This window comes from Vigna unguiculata, chromosome 1 (assembly GCF_004118075.2).
Source record: "Vigna unguiculata cultivar IT97K-499-35 chromosome 1, ASM411807v1, whole genome shotgun sequence".
Lineage (NCBI taxonomy): Eukaryota > Viridiplantae > Streptophyta > Magnoliopsida > Fabales > Fabaceae > Vigna > Vigna unguiculata.
Window position 1 is genome coordinate 40,027,378 of NC_040279.1, and position 15,747 is coordinate 40,043,124.

At 34.9% G+C, this 15,747-nt stretch overlaps 3 protein-coding genes across 3 annotated transcripts; 1 reads left to right on the forward strand and 2 right to left on the reverse strand.

The window, feature by feature from the left end:
- LOC114191760 (NF-X1-type zinc finger protein NFXL2) lies at positions 1-7,934 on the forward strand. The gene is made up of 13 exons (XM_028081141.1): positions 1-1,269; positions 1,345-1,458; positions 1,557-1,612; positions 2,125-2,191; positions 3,212-3,304; positions 4,725-4,810; positions 5,057-5,219; positions 5,345-5,500; positions 5,728-5,918; positions 6,089-6,170; positions 6,318-6,524; positions 7,200-7,289; positions 7,548-7,934. The coding sequence occupies exons 1-13, from the start codon at positions 118-120 to the stop codon at positions 7,701-7,703; spliced, it is 2,613 nt and encodes an 870-aa protein (XP_027936942.1). The 5' UTR covers positions 1-117; the 3' UTR covers positions 7,704-7,934.
- Positions 7,935-8,089: 155 nt separating this feature from the next.
- On the reverse strand, positions 8,090-9,285 carry LOC114181103 (putative serine/threonine-protein kinase-like protein CCR3). Its single transcript, XM_028067452.1, has one exon. The coding sequence runs from the start codon at positions 9,268-9,270 to the stop codon at positions 8,113-8,115; it is 1,158 nt and encodes a 385-aa protein (XP_027923253.1). The 5' UTR covers positions 9,271-9,285; the 3' UTR covers positions 8,090-8,112.
- Positions 9,286-13,013: 3,728 nt separating this feature from the next.
- Positions 13,014-14,419, reverse strand: LOC114193400 (putative serine/threonine-protein kinase-like protein CCR3). Its single transcript, XM_028083220.1, has one exon. The coding sequence runs from the start codon at positions 14,336-14,338 to the stop codon at positions 13,163-13,165; it is 1,176 nt and encodes a 391-aa protein (XP_027939021.1). The 5' UTR covers positions 14,339-14,419; the 3' UTR covers positions 13,014-13,162.
- Between the last annotated feature and the right edge of the window lie 1,328 nt (positions 14,420-15,747).

The window sequence follows — 15,747 nt, forward strand, 5'->3', positions numbered from 1 at the left end:
ACGTCTAAAATCGAAACAAAAATGAACAAACAAAGAAAAGAGTGTTGAAGTAAGAAGACAAGAACATCAACAGCGTAAAGAAGCTGAGGCAGAGTCCCATCAGACATCACTGCCAACATGAAATCAGCCTGGCCTCGTCCCCACTCTCATCCTTCTCCGCCACCGCCGCCAACCATACTCTCCGACTCTGATTCCGACGCAGACGGCCTTCCCTCCGGCACGGAGACACACCGCCACTCCGACCTCTCCGACTCCATCTTCAAGCCATACCTCGAATTCTCCGGCCACTCCGGCGCCGACCTATCGAAGATCCAATCATTCCTGACGTCATCCTCCGCCGGTGCTCTCTCGTGCCTCATCTGCCTCGAACGGATCAAACCCTCGGACCCCACTTGGTCATGCTCCTCCCTCTGCTTTGCCGTCTTCCACCTCATCTGCATCCAGAGCTGGGCCCGCCAGGCATCGGACCTTGCCGCCGCACGCGCTGCCACTCGTCTCCCCATCTCCGCCGCCACAGCCTCCGATACCGCCCTCTGGAACTGCCCCAAATGCAGATCGGAGTACCCCAAATCTCTCATTCCCAAAATGTATCTCTGCTTCTGCGGGAAGGTGGAGAACCCTCCCAACGATCCGTGGGTTTTGCCACACTCTTGCGGTGAGGTTTGCGGAAGACCGTTGAAACACAATTGCGGGCACCATTGCTTGTTACTCTGCCATCCCGGGCCGTGCCCCTCTTGCCCCAAACTCGTTAAAGTTCGATGCTTTTGTGGGTGCATTGAAGATGTTCGACGATGTGGATTCAAGGAATTTTCATGTAATAATTCGTGTTCCAGGGTTTTGGATTGTGGGGTTCACCGTTGCACCGAGGTTTGCCACCGTGGCACTTGCCCTCCTTGCTGGACCCGTGGCGTGTATGGCTGCCAGTGTGGGAAGGTGAAAGAGGAGAAGGAGTGTTGTGATCGTGTTTTTCAGTGTGATCATCCGTGTGAGAAGAGGCTTAGCTGTGGGAAGCATGTTTGTGAGAGAGGGTGTCATTCAGGTGAGTGTGGTGAGTGTCCCCTTAAGGGGAAGAGAACATGTCCTTGTGGGAAAAGGGTTTATGAAGGAATGCCTTGTGATGCTTCTGTACAGCTTTGTGGAGCTACCTGTGATAAGATGTTGCCCTGTGGCTACCACAGGTGCCCAGAGCGATGCCACCGTGGACAGTGCGTTGAGACTTGTAGGGTTGTTGTGAAGAAGTCCTGTCGATGCGGGAGCCTCAAGAAAGATGTAAGTGATTTCTGTTTTTTTGAATTTGGATGTGTTTTGGTTTGTGGTTGGTGAGGTTGATTGAACTTAGAGTAGGTTCCTTGCTATCAAGATTTGGCATGTGAAAGGAAGTGCCAGAGGATGCGTGACTGTGGTCGGCATGCTTGCAAACGGCGCTGCTGTGATGGGGATTGCCCTCCTTGCTCAGAGGTGCGTGCATGTTTTGGTAGCTGCTTTGTTTTGGCAAGAGACTTATGAGTTATGATGGCGATGACATTGATTATTTTTTCGTTTATGAAAATTGTTAGGTATGCGGAAGGAGGCTTCGATGTAAGAACCATAAATGCCCTTCTCCATGCCATAGGTATGTCCCCTGTCTGTGTTACCTAGAGCTGGATTTGTAATCCTTTAGGCAACTAGGTGAATAACTGAAATACTACTTTGTTTTTTAAAACTTAGATTCATGATTCCCATAAGTGAAACTATGTATGATATTATATCTGAGCTGAAGTAAGGTCAGCCTGTTTATTTTTTAGTCTGAAACCCATGCAAGGTCACTTTTAGGCTGAGATCAGGCCATCCCGACTGCCTTAGGGCTGATTCTTGTTATCTGCCTGCAACAATAAGCTCTTCTAAGTTCTTATCCATATGCTGCTACCGAGGTCTTTTTGGCTCATGAATCTCGACTCATGTGTCATAAAATGTGATCACAATGGACTAGATAGAGAAGGAACATATTATTATTATTATTATTATTATTTAAAAAGAATATAGGAACCAAAAGGATCTCTTATTCAGATCATGTGTACAAAACTGTATTTTAATCTCTAGCTTGGGAAGAATACATCATCATGATACTTAAGTTTGTTCTTGCAGAGGTCCTTGTGCTCCTTGCCCAATAATGGTGACAATTTCATGTGCGTGTGGAGAGACACGATTTGAGGTATGAATGAATGCGGACATCTGGATTTATCCGTGAGAGTACATCTAAATTGTTGCATGATCTTATCCTGTTTCATGAAAGATAATTATTCAAATGTGCATGTTTGTGATTATTGGAAAGCCCTGTTATAATTGTTTTTTCTGAAACTTGACATTCTTGAACTTAAATTATTGTTTAACTGTTAACACGCCTCTGTAAAATAATACTATTAACTGATTACTTCATGGAAGTTGATGGCCAGATGATGTTGGACTCAGGAGTAATTTGATTGCTTTCAGAAGGAACACTTAAGAAGAATTTATTTTACATGTTTGAAGAACCAAAAGCGAAAACCTCAATTATTTCAGGGCTGTGACTTGCAAACTTTTTTTATATGAAAAAGAAAATCTGAGCTCATAATTGTCATTAGCAGGTTTGATTTAATTGTGTGGAGGTCTCTTTGGTGTTGAACAGTTGATTAACAAAATATCATCTTTATTTTTGAACAATTATCATTGTGTTGTAATACAGTGGTAATTTAAACAATGGAAAAGTCATTTAAAGTTTTGAAAATATTCTGGGAAACGTCAAAGTTAAATGCATAATATCAAATGTGGAGGTTTATCAGTGTTAATTTATGTGCTATATTTTGTAGTCAGTGTGATGTTCCTATTTTATATTACTTGTGAGACCAGCCTTGTTTAGTGCATTTTTATTTAATAAATTGGGAGTTCAGGGATCATGTAAACAATGGGTTACTTAATGCTATTTCCTTTGGAATTTTGTATTTTAATATAAGTAAATTGATCTTAATCTTGCCGGTTGTTTGGGGTCAGTAAACACGCACACAAAAACACTGGTATTCTTTATTATTTCTTCTGTGTTTGTTTATGGTGGTCTATTTTCTCTTTTCCTTTTGTAAAAAATGGCACTGTTATCTTATATGATATTCTGGAACTTGATCCTATGTGCTTGGATTTCTTCAATTTTTAGTAAAACTGGCCTGAAATGTATTGTGCTGAGTGGTGGATTTTCTACCAGGTTCCTTGTGGTACGGAAATGGACCAAAAACCTCCTAGATGTCCCAAACGATGTCCTATACCTCCTTTATGTCGGCATGCGTCAAATTGCAAGGTACCATTTGATATTACTTGTTTTTACTCAGGCGTTTACATTTTCAATCAGAGATAAACTGAATTTATAGTCTGCTGAAGCTATGGTAGAGGAAAATAATTTAGAAAAAACAATGTCTCTTTTTTCTCTTAATGGTAATATGATATATTTAATAGGGTGTCCATCCCCATTCTACTGTGGTTTATCAAACCTTTTAGAGATTTAAAATGAAATAATTTTAATTTCCCATTATGTTCTTGGGATTTGATCCGTGGTCTCCTATTCATGGTTGTGCTCTTGATATAACAGACAAATAATCTTTATAATTGGAATATAAGTGAAAGTCGGAAAAGATAATAAGATTTGGTTCTCCGTGAGGTTTAAAATTTGAAGTTGTGCTTACTGTCAAAGATAAAATGTGCATTTGACATTTAAAATTTTATGTAAAGAAGCTTATCTCATCAAAATCATCACGAGTATCTAATTCTCAACATTGTGGCTGATTTCAAATATTAAGATGAGATCCTTAGTATTTGAGCAGAAGTTAATCATATGAAGTATAAATTTGTCTATTTATCCTTAATATAATCTCTAATTTAATGGATTTAACTTGAAGTATTATCATTTTATAGTATGATCATTTTCTACCAAGACAGGCCTGTGATATTGTAGAGTATTTTCAATGAGTTTGGAGCAGGTTTCTGTCATACGGCCTTTTCATTTGGTTTGCGTATAACCATTTATATGACGTGTTACCTGTTGCTATCCCTATTTCATCACTGTTATTTTCTCTTATTACAAGTCATGAGTTTAGCTTTGCTTTTTAACTGATATAAAAAGATTTATTAATTTGTAGCTTTAGGTCTTTCATATTTCTTCAATCTAACACCAGTTGTAGCTTCAAGTATTCTTTGCTCTTGCTTTCAAATAAAATTTTACAGATTTATTTATTAAAAAATCGGGCTGTGTATATTACTAAATTTAAATTTTTAATTTTGTAAAAGAGCAATAATAAGTCTGTACAATAGAATATACTTTCTTGAGTATTATTATGTTCTTGGATTTCTTCACAAATTCCATAATCGAAATAGAGCTTTTTATTTGAATGAAATAGAGCTTCCTGTTCTATTTGTAACCGTTTCTGGTGTTGAAATTTTCCATTAAATAATAAAGCTGATGTCATTCAATGCTTGGTACAGTTATTTAAAAATGGAGGATTACATTTCAGTATACAATTATTTTTTATAAAAGAAATATCCTGTATATATTCATGGCGAATTTCTAGTGTTGCTTTTCTATAAATCTGAATGATTAGAAAACTATCCATAGATATCATTATTATACTTATATTTTCTTTAGTTTTACGGAAAGGAAGTGTATTCTTAATTTTTGTTGGTTCATATTTTTTATTTTTATGTTAACAACTTATGTTTTTGTGTAGCCACATAAATGCCATTATGGAGCCTGCCATCCTTGTCGGCTACCTTGTGCCAATGAGTACCAATGTGGCCATGCATGCAAATTAAGGTTTGATAGAAATTTCTCTTTATTTATGATAAAATTAATGCCTGTGTGTTAGGACTTTGGATTTTTTGAGCATTTAGCATGAATTGAAAGTCCTAAAACAAAGATTCAGTGGTCTGTACTCATGTTCTTGAGTCTTGACATAGTAATGCATGTGGTTCATTAGAATCTAGTATCACACGAGTTAACAACCAGTCCATACATTTAACTTTTGGGTAATATCTTTCCTCAACTCTTGTCTTTGTGAAGGTGTCATGGTCCTAAGCCTCCTCCTAATCCAGAATTTACTCTGAAACCAAAGAAAAAGAAGATTATACAACAAAGTGAAGGTGTTCCTGGCACTCCATGCCCTCCTTGCCCTGAACTTGTGTGGAGATCATGTGTTGGACAACACATTGGAGCTGACAGAATGGTTTGTTTTGCTTATCTTCAAAGCTCTATATGAACTTCCACATGCAATATTTGATTATTTTGCCCAAAAGCAACTTCTTTTTTGTTGCTAATACAGTTCCTGTTTTCTTTTCACCCTACTGTCAGATGGTTTGCTCTGATAAATCACAGTTCTCCTGTGAAAATTTATGTGGTAATCCTCTACCATGTGGCAATCATTATTGTACAAAAACCTGCCATGCCTTGGATAACCAATTACGAGGAAGTGAACCATGTGAAGATTGTTATCTTTCTTGCCAAAAGGTGTTAGATCCTCCTTAATTCCATTAGTCCATTTCATTTTACTATTTATATTGCTCTGGTGCCTTTGTCATTTATGGTTTTTGATGTAATCTCTATGTTTTATCACTGGATTTATGCTCAATGAAGTTTCTCATTTGTCTTCCCGTGTAAAATTGAGAAACTCTCCTGTATGCTTTCAAAATTAGAACTGATAGTTTGTTGCTTGATGTGTTAACTGCATCGATCAGGAAAGAGAGCCTGCATGTCCACACCATTGCCCTCGGTCATGCCATCCTGGAGACTGTCCTCCATGCAAGGTGCTCATTAAGCGGTCATGTCACTGCGGTGCAATGGTTCATGTGTTTGAGTGTATATATTACAATAGCTTATCTGCAAAGGATCAAGAGACCGTCCGTTCATGTGGTGGGCCATGTCATAGGTAATTAGAGACTAGCAATTTTTTTTTAAAATCTAGTTTATTTAGCCCTTGAATTCAACTGTAAGTTTTAAATCTCTGTTAGACTTTGGTTCCTCTCTCTTCCTTGTTTCTTGTTCTATTAATTGGTTAGTAAAATTATATGACAGCCCTATTTTTCTCATGGTTTGCAGAAAGTTGCCAAATTGTACGCATCTATGCCCAGAGACTTGCCATCCTGGTGAGTGCACAAATGCAGAGAAATGCTGTAAAAAGGTACTACATGACTCAATAGTTATAACACAATTAGCTCAAGCGATGTTTTTGTACTAGTTTTCTTTTCTTGCTACTGCATTCTAAACAAATGAATACACCTATTGTTGATTCAATTCGACTTCTAAAAATATGGATCATTCTTCACAGGTCACAGTTCGCTGCAAATGTCATACACTGAAAAAGGAGTGGGTTTGTCAAGATGTTCAAGCAGCGTATCATGTTATGGGTTGCCATCCAAGGGATACACCAAAAAATCAATTTGGAATTGGACTAATTCCTTGCAATTCTGATTGTAAGAGTAAAGTGCAGGTTGTTGAGTCAGAGCTACAATTGCGTAAACCTAGGGTTACCGAGGTAATCATGATTCTGTCAGAACTTTCCACACATACTCTATAATCCTTTTTATACTTTATTTATAAGGTTTGTTCACACTTATAGAATTCTTCCTTTTGTACAGGCATCTTCGTGTTTGCAGTGTCATTTATGGTCTTGATAAATATCATGACAAAGTTAGAGTTATATACCAAATCAAAAATACATATAGATATTGATGTCTGGCAAAAAGTAGTGTGTGTATTTTTGGATGCTCTGTTGTTTCATCAAATTACAAATATGATACTTTCTCCTTTAAGAGAGGGAAGAAAAAAAGAATAATGAAATAGTGAAATTGTCAGTGCATAAACTATAAATAAGAAATTATTGTGCCATATACACATTTATTTTGCGGAAACAAATTGTCAGTGCATAAACTATAAATATTATACGTTCATTACATTATGAGAATGTTAGCCTCATTTTATACCATTGACAATACCCCTACATAGATGCATACATAAGAAATCAAAGGTTCTAAAATTGAAATTTCAACCAATACGATATAAAAGTTAATAAACATACCACATACGTCTATTTCTGATTTGATGATACTTCACACTGTCAGTGCATAAACTATCTACTCAAATTTCTAAATTATGTTCCTTTTATTGAGATGTGCTGTGGCAGTGTCTAATACTTTAGTAATTATTGAAGGTACAAGATCAAGATGCAGATAAATCAGTTCGAAAGCGAAGAAAAAGGAGGGAACGGGTTCTTGAATCCAAGGAAACATCAAAACTTCAAGTAATGTTTACCTTTCTTAAGAGGAATCATATTTTTTTACACTTATTTGACGGTATCTTTCACCATCGTTCATACTTTCTTGTATTTTATAAATACAAAAGTTCACTTTTTTTTAATGATTATTTTACTCCTACACTGTGTTAAATGAATGTAATGTGTTTCAAAATATCATTACTCTTTTCTTAACCATCGAGTTATATTTAAGTTTCAGTTGTCTTTTTCTTTGCTAACCCACCTGAGAATGTAATCATTGAACAGAAAATAATTTCCGGAGCGAAGCGGCTTCTTCTTTTTGTATTTATTTTGATCATACTTGTTGCTGCTACATCTTATGGGTACAATGGACTTTTATGGCTCTCTGATTGGATGAATGAAGTGGATGATCGAAGACAAAGATATTCTCGAATCAAATGATTACCCCTTTTTGTCACTCTGATTACATTATTTTTCTTCCCTTTCAATGTGGATATATCTGATGTAAGTTTAATGTGCTTTTTATGGTTCCATACATTTTTTAATCCTAGACTAGGAAGAATAGACATTTATACATCTTGAGTGTTTCCGAAGTTGAAATTTTAGGAAATTTTGGACGAATAAATTTGTTGATTTTTGAGCCACTGAAGCCTTTTTGGTTGGACCTTTACAGTTTATGTGTGAAAAATGTTGTTGCATGTATCCAAATTTTTAAATATTTATTTAGAAGTTACTAGTTGAAATTTAAATATTATTAAGATTGATATTTTATTACATTTTTATTTATATATAAAATATGTGAATAAAATAAAATTTTAAATTTGACTAAAAATACATATCTCTTATATTTCTAAAGTATAGATTCAAAATACGAAACTCTCCTCTCTAAATGGACCAAAATGACAGACAAGGTTGGTCTATCTTTCCCTTTCCAATTCACACAATCGATAGCTAAATAGGCCAATAATTCAACTGCATCTACCTCGTCCACATCAGGTGGTCCAACCCTTGGATCCAAAATTTCAACCAATTCTCCGGCCAAAATACGAGGCACTGCAAAGTCCACCACACTCATAAAAGTTCCAAATATGCCTCCATCTTCGCCATACTTGAATATAGCTCTCTTTCCTGTTAAAAGTTCCAGCAGTACAACTCCAAACCCATACACATCACTCTTTCCCGTCAATACATCTAAACCGTATCCAAGTGGGTGATCACGGTCAACTTCTGAACTCATCAAACACAATTCAAAGTCTGATACTGATACTCTTGCCGTCCAAGTAGCATCAATAAGAATATTAGGAGAGATTATGTTTCTGTGAATAATTGAAGGAACTGCATGGTTACGAAGATATTGTATTCCCCGGGCAGCATCCAAAGCAATTTTTATCCTCATTTTCCAATCATTCAACACACTGCTACCCTTCTCCACATTCTTCTTCTCATGCAAATGATCATACAATGAACCATTCTTCATGTACTCATACACTAAGAGCTTCTCATGTCTCCTTTCGCAGAACCCAATTAGTCCAACCAAGTTCTCGTGGTGTAGGCGAGACAAGAAGGCCAATTTAGATTTAATTGAGGCCTTTTGACCCCTCTTGATTACAACCTCACGACCATCAAGGAGTTTGCCTATGAACACAGCACCACCACCAATCTTGTTGTCAAGTGAGAAATTGTTGGTCGCTGCTACAAGCTCAGCCTTGCTGAATAATTGGAAGCCTTTAACAACATTTTCTGTGACATTGGAAGCTTCTGGTGATGACCCTTCAGCGCGCCCACCTGTTCTTTCTCCATTACTAGTCCTTATCACATAGTCCACTCTCGAACCAAAACTGGGGTGCAAATCTGCTTCAGAAGCAGAACTACTTCTCAATGCATAGTCCACTACCGAAGCAAAACTATGGGCAGGGGATGCTCCCAAATTTGACGCAGTCTCACTCCTTATGGCATTGTCCACAGCCCAACCAAAACTTGTTGCATCATCCGCAGTGAAATCAGCCATATGAAAGTATGTACTTTCCAAAAACTCCTTTTGGATGTTTACATACAGAGGCACTACGCGTATTATAGTTGAGAAGGTTCGAGGCAATGAAAAGGGAGAAGGTTGACTTTAGCCATCCTTTGATTATATGTTTATATTGAATCTACACGAAAATCCCTTTTTTTTTTTAAAAAAAATATACCGCCCTAATTATATTATTTAATGTAATAGTTGTTTTTTGATAAAATTATTTATATCTACCAAAGAGGAGATGCTGATCTTAGATCAACATATTAATTTAATTAATGTATTATACTAGCTTAGTTTAGTGCCAAAGTAAAACATGGAGTTGCAGCTACATCCCTACTAGAAGTTGAGAAAGTGAAACTTTTAACCCTTTTCCTACTCCAAGGAAAGAGACCCACACCCAAGTATCTTTCTTACACCGTCCCTTCTGGGTGATCAGCAACCATTAATTTGGTGTCATTGCTGGCGCCAAAATTATGCCCTACGTCAACGTGGAAGTCAGCGACGACCTTAAACAGACAAAGTACAACCTGTGAAAGGATCCACTGTCAAAGGCCTTACGAATATTAGGATACATGATTACCGATTAGGTGGCTATTCAATTCAGACAGCGACCAGTGTGGATATGTTTTCAAATAGAAAATCTATCTTGATTCTATTATATTTTAGTAGTGTAATGTATTCTATGTATCTTATAGGAATTGAAAATACTCTTTCAATCAAACAAATATTTTCATTATTCCCATATTCCTATTTTGAGAAAAACAAGGGAATCAAAAAGAAGAAGAAATGGATTCCTATTCCAATCAAATTTTTCTTAAAATTTCTATTTCGATGAACTGACGCTTAACCTGGTTAATGATCGGAAAAACACGTTTAGATATGTATTTTTCATGGGAAGCACAGTGTTCATCTGCGTTTCAAAGAAACAACCTATTGGACCTCTATCAACATGAGAAGCTGAGTATGTTGCAGCATCCTGGAGTGTCTCCCGTGTAGTTTGCCTTAGAAACCTTCTAAGCAAATTGGAATTGAAGCAAGAAAAGGAGACTGTGATCCGAGGTGATAACAAGTCGGTCATTAATTGGCAAAGAACCCAGTCAATAATGAGAGAAGCAAGCACATTGATGTTCAATTTCACTTCATCTGAGAACAAGTGAAAGAAGGAAATGTAGAGTTGGAGCACGTCAAATGTCGAGCACAAGCTGCAGATATGTTTATAAAGCCGCTGGCATCTTCTCTATTAGAGAACAATAAGATGATAGTCAGAATGAAGCATAAGAAGAACATTTAAGTTTACGGGAGTTTTTGTTGGGTAAACTTAAATGTGGATAGTTGGAAGTTACTATATTAATTGTCGAGGAGATTGCAAAAGGTTGAGAGTGGGTCTACATTGATTAAACATGCAATAGAATTCATTAATTGTGAGTTACATAGTAGTTATATTTAATGAATATAGTTAAATGATCATGTCCAAAGGCCTATAAAAGAACCATATAGTGCTTCATTGCAAGATACAACAAATCTAAATATAGAGAGTATTTCTCCGTAATTGAACTTGTTTGTCAATACTTTCACCCGTCTTGATCGAAACCTCACGACCATCAACGAGAACGAGGTTGCCTATGTACACAACACCCAGCCTTCCAGCACCAATCTTGTTGTGAATTGAGAAATTGTTGGTCGCTAACAAGCTCAGCCTGCCTGAATAATTGTAAGTCTTCAACAATTGGTTTGTTAGATATGCACTGATTTGTTAGATAGTATGTTAACACAAATATAAAATTTATTTTCCTAATGACAGAGAGAAAAAAAAGAGAGGTTAGAATGAAAAATAAAAATGTTTGAATAAGTTAAAAAAAGGTAAGAAACGAAAATAATTTTAAATATATCTTTTAATAATTGAACTAACTGAGTTAAGTTTATATAACTATTTTATAATTCTTAAAAATAAATGACATTTATAATTAAGGCTTAAATTTTGATAGAATGTTTAAAATGGTCATCATGTTTACCGAATATTTAAAATGGTTCTCATTCTGACAATTCGTGTTTTATTTGGTTCTGTTTTGTAACACCGTTAACGGAGTATTATATATAAAATATATGAATAAAATAAAATTTAAAATTTGACTAAACATACATATATCTCTTATATTTATTTCTAAAGTATAGATTGAAAATACGAAACTCTACTCTCTAACTGGACCAAAATGTGAGCCATGGATGGTCTATCTTTCCCTGTCCTGTTCACACAATTGATAGCTATATGGGCCAATAATAATAATAATAATAATAAAAAAGAAAAATAAAGTAAGTTTATTTTTTTATGATCATTAATATCTTATTTAGTAAAAAAATCACGTCTTATGAGTGGAGAGTGAATAAAATAAAATCCTTTTAAAAAACACCACCCCTAATGACGTTTCAAAAAATATTACAAATTACTATAAAAAGTATATTTTATTTAATATTATGAATAGGTCACAAGCTTTTCAACTAAAAAGACTATAAATAATTGAAATAATAGTTTTACTAAGTATAAGCTTTATCAATAACTAACCTCTACTAACCAAGGACTCTCTGTAAGCTCTCTTCCAATCAACTTTTTTTACCTCTGCAATAAGATTTTGCTTAATTATTAATTCAACGGTCAAAGTAATATTTATTATTACACGTGGAGATAATTAACAGTGATTTTAATTGTTAATAGTTTGAATTTGTTGAGATAATTGGAATTTGAATTGGCTAGGAATGGTTGGTGGAGAGGGAGGTTTCCCTTGCCTTACCTCGCACCTTCTCATCTCAACTGATGAAAGCGCAGATACAGATACACACACACACTTTCTCTTGCAAATTAAAATGAAATGGACAGATAGTTTTTATCATATAACTCTGATACTTTTTCTACTTGGCGATTGAACTTTTTACTAAATTTACAATCTGCACTAGTGCTAAGGTCATAACGATTATATATTCTAGTACATGAGACAACGTCATAAATGCCTTCTTTTTGTTGGGTTCAGCAGCAAAATAGAAAATCATTTAGAAGATGATAAGAAAAAATTGTTAAAATTTAATAGTTAAAAAATCATTTTTCATTTATATTATTTAGTATAATAGTTATTTTTGTTAAAATATTTAATTATAAATTACATTTTGGAAAAATTATTTATATTTATTGAAAAGAATTATTTATATTTCTTTTTTAGTAGTTCTTATTCTATCTACGAAAGATATGCTTATCTTAGATCATCATATTAATTTAATTAATGTATTATACTAGCTTAGTTTTAAATATAATTCATATAAAAAAATACACAAGTATTATTGTTCTGATCCTGACCTTACCGAGATGAGCTGATCAAGATCAAACAAGAACTATCTCTTCCTTTTTCGTCTCTCTCTCTCTCTTTCTGTTTCCCACTGCTATCTCGTCTCTTTTCTTCCTTCCTACTTCCTCTCCTCTTCCCCTTTTCGCTCCCCAACTCATCCCTATCTTTCCATATCCTCCTCAACTCAACCCCCCAAGAATCTCGCTTTATTCCTTCTCCCACTCCATGTCTATCATAAATACTTTTACATAACAATCCACAATCTTCTAATTCTTAATTACTTGTTTCTTGCAATAACTGCTCTTTTATTCTGCTAGGCAATAGGCAAGTTTCTGAGATTCTACAATCTACAAATCACAGCATAATATACTCTAAATCTTAACAGGCACGGAATACCCATAATGGAAAGAATGAATGAAGATATGGAATTGAGAAAAATGAATAAGAATTCACAAAATTTTCAATATTTTGTCCCCTTTTCCGGGGCTGAACTTTTATCATTCGGAAACAACAGAGATAGAGCCACTGGAAATGCTATGATGGCTACTCTCTCAAATAGCCAAAGCCCTCTCTAAATTGTTCACAATGTCAGTCATGGTTGGTCTATCTTTCCCTTCCAAATTCACACAATGGAGGGCTATATAGGCCACTAATTCCACTGCCTCTGCCTCATTCACGTCGGGTGGTCCAACCCTTGGATCCAAAATTTTCACCAATTCTCCAGCCAAAATACGAGGCACTGCAAAGTCCACCACACTCATAAAAGTTCCAAATATGCCTCCATCTTCGCCATACTTGAATATAGCTCTCTTTCCTGTTAAAAGTTCCAGCAGTACAACTCCAAGTCCATACACATCACTCTTTGCCGTCAATACATTTAAACCGTAGTACTCAGGATCAATGTATCCAACGGTTCCTGCTGCCTTCATTGGTCGGTGATCACGGTCAGGTTCTGGACTCATCATAGACAATCCAAAATCTGATACTCTTGCCGTCCAAGTAGCATCAATGAGAATGTTAGAAGACTTTATGTCTCTGTGAATAATTGATGGAACTGCATTATGAAGATATTCTATACACCGGGAAGCATCCAAAGCAATTTTTATCCTCATTTTCCAATCATTCAACACACTGCTACCCTTCTCCACATTCTTCTTCTCGTGCAAATGATCATACAGCGCCCCATTCTTCAGGTACTCGTACACCAACAGCGTCTCGTCTTTCTCTTCGCAGAACCCAACTAGTCCAACCAAGTGCTTGTGGTGTAGGCGAGGCAAGATAGCCAATTTAGATTTAATTGAGATCATTCTTTCAACCCTCTTGATTGCAACCTCACGACCATCAAGGAGTTTGCCTATGTACGCTGCACCACCACCAATCTTGTTCTGAAGTGAGAAATTGTTGATCGCTGCTACAAGCTCAGCCTTGCTGAATAATTGGAAGCCTCTTACAAGATTTCCTGTGACACTGGACGCCTCTCGTGATGACCCTTCAGCGCGCACATCTGTTCTTTCTCCATCACTGCTACTGATCACATAGTCCACTCTCGAACCAAAACTGGGGACACGGGACGTTCCCAAATCTGGTTCAGAAGCAGAACTACTTCTCAATGCATAGTCCACTACCGAAGCAAAACTATGGACAGGGGATGATCCCGAATTTGACGCAGTCTCACTCCTTATGGCACTGTCCACAGCCCAACAAAAACTTGTCATCAAATGAGTCATCTGAAAGTATGTACTTTCAAAGAACTCCCTTTAGATGTTTATGTACAGAGACAGTACGCGTTTGTATCAGTTCAGAAGATTCGAGGCAATGAGAAGGGAGAAGGTTAACTTTAGCCTTCCATTTTAATTATAAATTAATAGAGATTAACTCACTCACGCTACGTGTATCTATGGGTCTCACCTCCTACACGTCAACAAAGCTTCCAGAACCAATGAATGATGTATTTAATATAAAAATTGAGAAGGTTCGAGGCAATGAGAAGGGAGAAGGTTAACTCCTTGTAACATAAAGAAAGGAGAGGGACCTTTCTTTTTTGGACGAGAACAGACACAATTTTTTATTCAACACGCAACCGATATGAATAAAATAATATTTTTATTTAAAAATATAAAATAATTTAAGATAAGTCAATTAAGAATTTTGGCGTTAAGTTTGTTGACAGCCGGTATATTAACGTGTTTTTATTACATATTTCAAATAATTAATAATAATAATTTTGAAAATTTTATCTATATTTAAATCTACAAACGGATGCGTTTTAGATAATAATAATAATTATTATTACTATTATAAATTATTAAAATTATAAAAATAACAATTTATATTATTAATAAAATCATCTATTTGGTGTTCACATTTTTTAAATTTTTACTCTAAAATAATATTTTTAATTATTTTTTATTTAACCATTTCTTTAGTTTAAGCATTTTTTAAAATAAATAATTAAAAATAATCTACGAATAAATAAAAATTATCTGTAATTAAATTATAAAATTATATATATATTTTTATAATTATAATCTCATTAATTTTTACAATCATTAATATATATATATATATATATATATATATATTTCAAGTAATCTATAACAATATATAAAAGAAATTCTTCTTTTCGTGTTCACATTTTAAAATACTAATTTTACCCTTTAAATATAATAATTTATTAAATTTTTAAAAATTGACCGTTACTTCTACAAACTTTTTATAAAATCGAATGTTTCTGCTTTTTCTCTTCCTCTTTAATTATCAATAATTATTCTTCCCTAAACTCTAAACACACAGGCGCGATAGCGCCTGTGTTTACGTTAGTAATAATAATAATAATAGTATTTTTCTTTATTACCAAATAAATTTATTTTACACATCAATTAAGCACATGTTTATAAGGAAAACTGTCATAGATGACAACAAAAATTGAAGTATATATGAGTTAAGGAATTTATTTTAATTCTTCAATGAATGATAATTATAATTAGTATTTTAATCTATGATCTATAAAAAATATATAACAAACTAATATAAAAAGTATATGAGACTAGTTTTATGCAATTTTCTTAATCATACACTAAAAAAATTAAATAATAATAAATTTTAATAACAAAAAATAATTAATCATTATAATAAC